Genomic DNA, 10,115 nt, shown 5'->3' on the forward strand with positions numbered 1-10,115 from the left:
AGTCAGCAAACTAAATTGGGTTACAAATGAGTCATTTTAATTTTTTGGTGCAACATCACAACAAACAATTTCACATGAGGTATTCAAAGGGATTCTCTTTAGCTGTTACAAAATGTCCCACCATGATTGACATTTAAAGTGTTGTGTTTTAAGCCTTTGGTTGGTTAGCCACATTCATTAGTTAGTCTAACACATGGACGAGAATGGCACGATAAGTATGGTGGGCGAGTCCTAGTTTAGGAACCCAGACACAAACCCATGTCAAATACAATATTTCCCTCAATTTGGCCTCGTTAAAGCTTTTGAATTGAGTCATTTATTCCTGCTTCCAACAGTGGGATCAAACAGTATTTCAAATACACTAACATATTGGAAAAGGGGTAATGGTTTTACAAATGTGAAAAAATAGCTTTAGTCTCCTCTTGACCTTTTGTTTTTGGTTGAAGTCTTGATTCTTGGGCTTTCGTAACTGTTACAGTAAGTCACATGATTCTAGTTTGGTACAAGGAATAGGCAACGTTGATTACAGCAAGATCCTCCTTGCTTGGATTGTCACCTACTTTTTGGGTCTTGAAAATGATTATATACAGATTATTGGTAAATATGACTTCTGTAGTCCACTGGACTACGCTTTGGCTGGATGGTGCTTGGTTGCTCCTGTAACAGATTGATTCCAGCACATTTGGTTTTCGAAAAGCATGAGAGACAGATGGACAGACAGATAGACAGAAAGGATGGAATCTTTGGTTAAGAAACTTCTTTGCCACACAACATCTCACACAGTTGAGGTAGATGGGTAAGTATTCACGTACACAGGGGGACAAAGGGAACACTGGGGTTACAGAGTCCAAATACTTCCTCTACAGTCACAGCTTCATGTCAATCTCTCAGTTCCAACTTCAAATGCTGAACCTAAAAAGACTGTGCACATCTCACTGGACTTCACTATCTTTGGCTTTCTGGTGTACTAATTAAGATGGAATGATAACCCCTTGTATAGTACAAAAACAATATCAGAGGGTATCCATGCATATTCAGTTATACTTTGGTATATAATGTACCTGTGTTTTTAAGCCCCAGAAGAGCTTGAAAACATTGTCGACCAAGATGTCCTTTAATCTAGAGAGACATTTCTTTACGATCCACTAGGGGGTGCAACAGGCTAAATTGATGACAGACCATCTGCAATGGTCTTATCAACTCTCCATTCAAAGGAGAGATCTCTCCTCAGGTAAAACAGAGCAGACAATGACTGAGAAGTCTCTCTCCCATTTGAAGGCAGACTCTATTCTAAAATATGGGCAGTGGGAAAAGAATAAAGGTGTCATGGGGACCTATTCTATTGTCTTTGATAGAACACCACATGACAAGATAGAAAACAAGGAACATCAAAACTGGTAGGGGTTTTCATGTTCCCTGCACCAGACTGGCCCCCTCCCTTGGTCCCAGCATGCTTACAATTGTTGCTCATTAAACTTTAATTCTACTCTATTGTGCCCTTCCACCCCCTCTCCCAAAACATTGCACCCTGTTCAGGGGTGATTCAGCCACTTCTCTGATCTCCCCGCCCCCTTTGAATACCCCTAAACCCACGGGTCTGGCCAGGAGCAGACCCTTAGACCAGATACGCAGAGAGGAGACGGATGAAAAAGGCTCCCTTTGAAGTCTGCAAAAGTCGATGGCCTCTTTCATGACCGCCCATCTTTCAAGTGCACGCTGTGAAGGGGCCCCGACAACACGCCCCTCCCAAGGTTAAAGACAGGAGAGGTGCACGCTAGCTGGTGGACAAGCTGTCCCTCCCCACTACCTTACAAAGCAAAACCGAGAACACGCTAGAGGAGCCTGTGGAACTGAGAAGACTGGCAGAAGGGATGAGTCTGGAGGATGGTGAAATCACATTGAGCAGGACATAGATAGGAGTGTGTGCAGTGCATCAAGGGGAGTCACTGCTATGCAAACCCCAGGAAGATGCACAGCATGCATGTTTCCATGGGGTCTCAAAGGATTCACACTTAAGAGCCTGAAAAGCTCCGTAAGTGCATCCCTGGACTCTCTAGACACTCTGCCGAATGATGTTTGAACACAATTTTACAAGCAACCTGTGAACCTATGAGATGTCACATTACCACAACATTCAAACAAGCTTAGTCTTGGCATAAGACCTGACCACAGAGACATTTGCCAATAGTAAAGAAATCCCCATTATTCTATAAAACAAAGGCCTTAAAGAGAGAGATACATAACATCACTGGGAGTCGGGGGAGAGGAAAGGGGTTTAGGCCATACATTCAGGGAGGACAATCTTAATCTTTGGTATTACGATGGGATTCTACAACTAAAAGTACCCATCAGAAAAAAATTATGTTTCACACAGACATACAAAGCATTATTAAATAAATACTTACAGTATATAGATAGCATAAATAAACAACCAAATAAATAGAGAGAAACAAAAGAAAAACAATAAATACAGAAATGCAGTAATAAATACATTGATCAGTTCAGCAATGGCATTTTAAATTCTTGCTCCAATGAAACTGGTTATAAAGAGGCATGTTAAAACCGTCCCTCGAGGAACTAAAATGACCTTGGTGTACGTAGCAGGACTGGAACAACAACTCATACTTCCATTGGATTTCTATAAATAGAGCAATGTGCTTGAAATCTGTACAAAAGGGCTGAAAGAATCACATTCCTCCATTTTCCAGGCGTCTGTAAAAAAAGATTTGCAATGGAGCCGAGGTTTGTTCAGTTAAGTGTTTTGAAACATGAGTGGAAAAAATACTACACCATTACTATACATTGTGTTACAAGTACTTCTTTCCATTACGTCCGTCGTGTTCAAAGTGTTTTGGTTGAGTCAAAATGGCTACAGAGCTTTTGTTTGGTAGGTCAGTCAATGTCTTAAAGCTGGAGGGTTGCATCAAAAAGTCTCTGACTTGGCATCCCTTGAAATTCTGCCCTTATTTACTGATTCTGTCCCGATTTAAAGTGAGACACACCAAGGTTGCTCCTTGAAAACTGTGATTCATTCAAGCTGGAACCGTTGTCAAGAAGTGTAAAATAAAAGTCAAGGTTCTCGTGACAGGTAATGATTGAAAACGGAGAATCGTGGAGAGAGAAATAACCTCCTGATCATCCAGAGAGTTCTGCAGTCCTGCGAACCCTGTTATATGGGAACACATGCCGCATTCTTCAGAAAACGTGATGGAGCTCTGATTTTGTCACAATCCCCATGTTATTCTCTGTGACCTTTGTCATGACTCCTCAGAGAAACAAAGGACAGAAGATGGAGATCTGTCGATGTAACGGGTGGTGGAAATTTGAATTAGGTGTGTTATGCAATGCAGTGATGCCTCTTGATTTCTCTTTCTACTAAGGGAGATTAAATTAGCCCTGAGGGCAAAAAAAAAGTCCTGATTATTAATAGCCTCATAACCATATTATTCCTTGTGTCATAATTAAATTTTAAAAAATTAAAAAGTTGAATTTTTAACTCTGAATTGTTGGAAAAGGACCCGTAAGTAAGCATCTACACCTGTTGTTAACGAAGCATGTGGCAAATGAAATTGTATATGATTTCATAACCTACCATATTCAAATTGAATGTGATGAAATGAAAGAAATCAAGGGTGCTCACTGTTACCCTCTTAAAATTTGAATAAACTATTCACCCACGACCATTCAAATTATAGGAACTTGTCTCATACAAGTTCTCATATTATTCTGGGTATCACCCCTTCAATATCAAGGAGTGATCAACTTTGGTTTGAAATGCTCTGTGATAATTCTTCATAAAAACTCAACTACGCCAACTCCATCACTCCCTCTAATAACGAGGAGTACATTATTACGCCTGATCTCTACCTAGACCAGTCTATGTGCCCTCTGCTGCCAGGACGCCCACCCAGCCCACCTCTATCCCATCAGGCCGTGCTGCAGGACACGGCGGAGGAGGACACGCTGGAGCCCGAGGAGCCTGTGGAGGAGGGGCGGCCCTCTTCCGCCCACTTGTTAACGTTGCGGCGTCGGGCGTTCATGAAGAAGTTGCTGACGGTGGAGAGCTCCAGGCCCAGCTGCTGGGAGATGGTGATCTGGAGGTCCTTGGCTGGCCGGTGGTTCTCCCGGAAGATGGCCAATAGGGTACGCCTTTGGAGGTCCGTGAACACCAGTCTGGTGCGCTTGGGGCCCTGGTTGCGCTCCAGTTTACTCTGCTCCTGCTCCTTCCGCTTGCAAGCTGTAAGAAGAAGAAGTAGAAAAATGGGTTAGCTAAAACAGACTGGCTAGCTAACTAGGACAAATGGATTAGCTGAGAGAAAGTGGATTTCTTGAAGGAAAACAGATTAGCTAAGCAAGTTTGATTCGCTAAAAGAGATGAATCAGCAACTTGTTTCACTGCACAGTTGGTAAAGTAAACCTAATCCACCAGAAATCAAGACATTAGGCTGTCACACTGTTACTAGTAGGCCACTCAACTTGGATAAATGCTTAATAGACAACAAGACTAGGCCTAAAAATAATTGTTGTCATGGACATTATCCCCCACCAGCAAAGAAAAAACATAAAATAGTCTACAGATAAATAACAAATAAAGAATTTGTTCTAGGCACACTTTGAATTTTTTACTGAATAGGTCAACATTGACATTTTAGTCATTTAGCAGACACTCTTATCCAGATTAGTTAGTGCATTCATATTAAGATACCTAGGTGGGACAACCACATATCTCAGTCATAGCAAGTATATTGTTCCTCAATAAAGTGGCTAACAGCAAAGTCCGTGCTAGTGGGGGGAGTCAAGTGCAAGTGTTAGTTCACGAAAGGCAAATGCAGTGTACACGTCACTGGGCTACTCTGTTTTCTGTTGGCATGTGCAGACCTGTGACAGGTCAGTGTGCCTGAGTGACACCTGACCTGCGTGTGGTGGGAAAATTAGGTTAACACAGCACATGTACATTAGCAAATGGGGAGTTTTCAGAATTAGCCTACGCTAGACTAGAGCATGAAATAAAATGTCAATTTTACATACTGCACAACAACACTGGCTTCTTTAATCGGCCTACCTGCAGTTCTGGCTTATGTTGTTGCTATTACTGACTATCAAAGGTTTGTTTAATAATTACTGTTACAGTTTTACCTAAACATTTTCACACATTTACTGGTAAGACTCCGCTACAATTTCGCTTCGCTTTCATTTCGAATTTCAGTTCGACTAAATTCCAAGTCGTTGTTTTCCATTTACACTTATCCAGGACAGAGGATGGAGATGTAGCAATGGGGGCAGAGGCTACCATTCTACAGAAATAACAGATTTTCCAAGGCAAAAAAGAGAAGCCAACTTGAGGCAGGCAAAATTAGCCATGCCAACCTCATAGCATCCAAATGTAGACAATAAACAAGCATTTTTTGCAGTAAAATCCCTAAAGTCTTTTTGCATTAGGATGGTAAATGACTGTCTATGTGCAAGTCTGTGCATCATTCACAGGAGGGTGAAAAGTGTTTATGCGATTCACACACAATTGCAGTCCGAGATCATAGTATACAGCATCCAGTGCAGTCCGAGATCATAGTATACAGCATCCAGTGCAGTCCGAGATCATAGTATACAGCATCCAGTGCAGTCCGAGATCATAGTATACAGCATTCAGTGCAGTCCCAAATCATAGTATACAGCATCCAGTGCAGTCCGAGATCATAGTATACAGCATTCAGTGCAGTCCCAAATCATAGTATACAGCATCCAGTGCAGTCCCAGATCATAGTATACAGCATCCAGTGCAGTCCCAGATCATAGTATACAGCATCCAGTGCAGTCCCAGATCATAGTATACAGCATCCAGTGCAGTCCCAGATCATAGTATACAGCATCCAGTGCAGTCCTCATAAGGAAAAATAACATCATGTCTGAGAGAAAATGCAGTAATTGCTATATATATTGTTCAATGTTTACATGTAGCCTAATTAGAGTGTTGAGAGAAAACGTTATAGGCTATGGCCTGTGTCTGCAGTGCATCCATATGAGGATTAGACAATACAAAGTGTATGGGCTACTCTGCCCACAACTAAACATTTGACCACATATACATGTAGGCCTACAATAGTGTTTACTGGAAACACTACACCCACCGCTGTCTTTGTAAATGAAGACCCCCCCCCCTTCCTTCTTCCTCCTTTTCCCTCTTCTTCCCCGCTGACTTGTCTTAGTGGACACTCCAACATCATTTGTTTCTCATAAAAGTCATTTACATGAGGCGGAGAGAGTGAGTGATAATCACTGTAGGGAGAACTCATTTATTTTCTATTAAATAGGTTACGTCAGAGAGGATTGAAACAAGCAGAGTCTGCACTGCTCCGAGTGTTCAGAAGCCCTAAGTGGACTAAAACATATTTGGGTGACTCTTGTAATTACCTAAATGCACACTTTTAAGACGTCTCAATCAGCAGTGTGTGGTTGAATTGCTTTTTTGCTGATGGTGAGGGGGTTTTTAAAGCGTAAGCAGTGACACACCACACACACACACACACACACACACACACAGCGAGGCTGCCCCCAGTCTCAAAAAAAGGCGCTGAGATGTTCAATAGATAGATTGGCTTACTGTATATCTCCCCATTGAAAATCATCTCAAACATTGAGGGTTGATAGGCCTAATATTAAACCCACAGTAGTGCAAATGATAAACAGCAATTCAAAGACAATTTATACATATTTTATAATTAGGACATTTATTAGCAGTGCCATTATAACGACGACATTTCCAATTCACTAGCCTATAGCTGAGGTCTAGTTTAGCAAATGTGAATGTTGTGCCTTAATACATTGTGCTGTAATTCCCACTTATTTACTCTGAATCATTATCTGAAGGAAATGTTAGACTCTGCGATGTCTAACCTCTTGTCAACTTGAGCTTTTAGGCATCTACAGCTCATTTACATTTCTGAGAGTTATCGAACCAAGTCTCATTCAAATCTGAACGGCCTGAAATTTCAGAAACATGTCAATATTACCACAACTAAAATATATAGGTTTTCCCAACTGCTACATGTTTTACTGGCATTATATATTCCTACCGTGTCAATACGAAGACTGCAGCTATAGAACCCATACTGCCCTGTGCTCAGAAACACATTGTAATGAAAGCAATGACATGAAAGTAGTGGTTAGTTTGCTTGTACTGTGGAATTATGGGTTGTTTGGAGGAGTCAGGCTGTCCTACACCTCCTTTTTTCCTCTGCCCCTTCATCCTATCCTTTTCTGCCTCCCTGGCTGGCGATCATAACGCCGACCATTAAGTAAATGCTTCCTTATGCTGTAATCATGTGTAAAAGGCTTGCAATTACCATGTTATAAATCCCTGGCACTGGGGCTACTCCTGGAGACATAAATATTCCCCTATAGGCTTCTTATGATCGTGGGAACAGCCCCTGATCATGATGTATGCCCTTGTCTCGTGTTGGTGAAACGTGATCGAAAGCCCTTTCCCTACCCCCCGGCGTCTGAACCTCCACCCCCCCTCCTAGCCGACCCCCTCCCTGTCTCCCCCCCTCCAGCCCCAGCCCACCCCCTGCTGATTTCTTGGGCCAGGGGCTGATAGAAATTATTGATTAAATCTGTGCAGCTCAGACTCCTCGACCCATAGAGGCTGGTTAACCCCTTCAGCGCCAGAATGGGGAGCTGCAACAACCCGATAAAAACAACATTATTTGTTTGGGAGACTGGGCTGTTAAAACCACAAATTTTTATATGCAAATGTTTCCCTTGTGACCTTTGAGCTAGGATAACTGGACTGAATATAGCAGCGTATATACAGTGGATTGGCTTCATAGCTTTCATTGCTGGGGGATGGCGCAGCCACTGGACCTGAGACATAAACCGCATTGACCTTTCTTATTAATTTAGACCTTCAGTCAAGGGCTTCAGCCATCATCTTTAAAGTTAGGTTCCCTGATCCCTCGCGACTTAAAGTGTTCAAGCACCACTGTGTGGTCTTTAGCTGCACCCTGCCTTCTTCTCTGACTACAGCCTGATTGCCTCCTCCAAAGCCTGTGGTTGGCCTGAAGATGCATCTAATATACAGAGCCAGAGAGCATAACCACTAAACAGGAGAAAGAAAAAATAACCTTCTCCAATGTAAGTCCTTCAGAATGTCTCATAAAGAGGAATATTAAAAGATGATGACATTACATAATCAGGTCCACCATTTATCCTAAAGCTTTGCATAACAAACAGAATTCTCGAGGGAAGATAACTGGCATGATAAAAAATAAACATGGAGAGCTGGCTGAGACACTGACATGCTGAAGGAGCTGATGGGTATTTAAGGAAGTGCTGCATTAAGGTAGATCATCTTAAAACTTGAGGCGTGACGGAAAGAACACTTGAGCTATCTTCAGACTAGGGAGCACAGGGCACTGTGCATTCTAATTCCTGTCTCGATCTGCCGATGCGGTCGAGGTGTGTGTGGGCATGGCGTGCTGCTCTTTCCCATGGAAATCAATAGCGGCTTGTAATTAAACAAAAGGGGGTTGGCTGGGAAGGGAAAAACAACCCCCTCAGAAAGTAGGTTATTTAGAAAAGTGCAGAGCTGTCCAAATTGTGCCTTTGCCATTAACTAAATATGCAAGTTTAGACTGTGTGGGGGAGAAACGTTGTCAAATGTTAGTACGCTTGCAATACATCCCCCATGTAAGCTCCTTCATTTTTTATGACTGGGATTGATCTGCTCCTTGAATTTTGAGCAGTGAGTCGTGAAAAATAAATCTATGACCGTTGAGGTAAAATAACAAGAATACTGTGAGATAATCCAAATTGTTGGGTCATCTATCATAAAAAAGGTGGTGTTTCCACAAAATGAAGAAAAAAAAAGATCATGTTTACAGATGGCACAACACCTCAGTGGACACATGTCCTCCTTGCACAATAACACTGCTTTCAAGTCAAGATTGGATGCATTGAAGACAAAATAACATGTCACATAACAGAAACTCTGCAAATCTAAACAAGATAATTCATCACTTGCAACTGGGTTGAGTATGATTAGTGGAAATGTTTGTCAAACTGAGGATGTACACATGTGTTCAGAGAGCTAAACAATCAAAGATCAATAATTGTAAGAGGATTGCAAGAGTGCACAATCATTACTTATGAGCCCTATTGTGCTTTTGGGCTTAATCAGTTGGGCTGCTGACAGATAGTGAAAAGCTGTGATCAACTGTGCTTGCTTACACAGCTCACAGACCCCTGCCAACATATACACTCTCCTCTCAGCCCATATCATATTACTGTGTTCACTTGGATCTCTTTCTGTGCTGCATGTATCAGATGGGTTCTCAGTCTCCATGGAGTGACAACACTGTAACACAGCGCTGCATATTGTGCTATCTTCTTCAGTGCATATCCGCAAAGACTATCAAATGTCAACCAAATCATGTCCTGCTTTTTAAAAATACCTATTTTTTTCATAATGTTGTTTTATCTTGTACTCCCATTTCACAAATATTCATTTTATTTTTCTAAGATATGGGGATTTCAAATTAAGTTTGGGTGAAAGCATAAGTGTATGTTTCCACAACAGAAACAACATTTCCTAACTATCTCCCCAACTCTTAACTTCAGGCATACACAAACAAATAGTGTTTTATGGTGGTTTTATGGCAGATTTCACCAACATTAATCCTTGTAATTATGATCTCCATGGTTCATTTAAGAAGGGAAAATGTCCATTCTGAAGGTTTAACTAGATCACAATACATTGTGTACCCTTGCTCCTTGAATGCTTTGTAACATGTATTTTGTGAGAGTCCTAAAATGTGAAAGGCATGACCGTACAAACTATGGACCTATCATTCAAATCTACCCTTTAGGATCATAGGAAAGGCACAACTAGTTTTTCATTCCTCTGAGCAACATATAGATCGTGTTGGATTTTTGGAGAAAAACATGGGGAGAAACGGAAAGAGATCTTACCTTCCAGCCGCAGTGAGGCCATCCTTTGAAACTCGGGCTCCTGCAGCCAGCGGGACATCCTCTTGAAGGTCTCGCGACCAGACTTGAGCTTGCCCCAGGGCTTGGGGTTCCTTAGGAGGTCAGACAGAGTGCCCTGTGACCTACACAGC

The 10,115-nt window shown here is 41.9% G+C and overlaps 1 protein-coding gene across 1 annotated transcript in view; it reads right to left on the reverse strand.

The window, feature by feature from the left end:
* Positions 1-23: 23 nt before the first annotated feature.
* Positions 24-10,115, reverse strand: part of LOC123997751 (hepatocyte nuclear factor 6-like) — a 12,009-nt gene continuing 1,917 nt past the window's right edge. Inside the window, exons 2-3 of the mRNA XM_046302276.1 lie at positions 9,967-10,115; positions 24-4,237 (exon numbers count right to left, since the gene is read on the reverse strand). The exon at positions 9,967-10,115 is cut by the window's right edge and continues 1,234 nt beyond it. Of these exons, the coding sequence (XP_046158232.1) occupies positions 3,927-4,237; positions 9,967-10,115 (460 nt within the window). The 3' untranslated portion in view covers positions 24-3,926. The remainder of the gene's footprint in view (positions 4,238-9,966) is intronic.

Source organism: Oncorhynchus gorbuscha, linkage group LG15 (assembly GCF_021184085.1).
Source record: "Oncorhynchus gorbuscha isolate QuinsamMale2020 ecotype Even-year linkage group LG15, OgorEven_v1.0, whole genome shotgun sequence".
Lineage (NCBI taxonomy): Eukaryota > Metazoa > Chordata > Actinopteri > Salmoniformes > Salmonidae > Oncorhynchus > Oncorhynchus gorbuscha.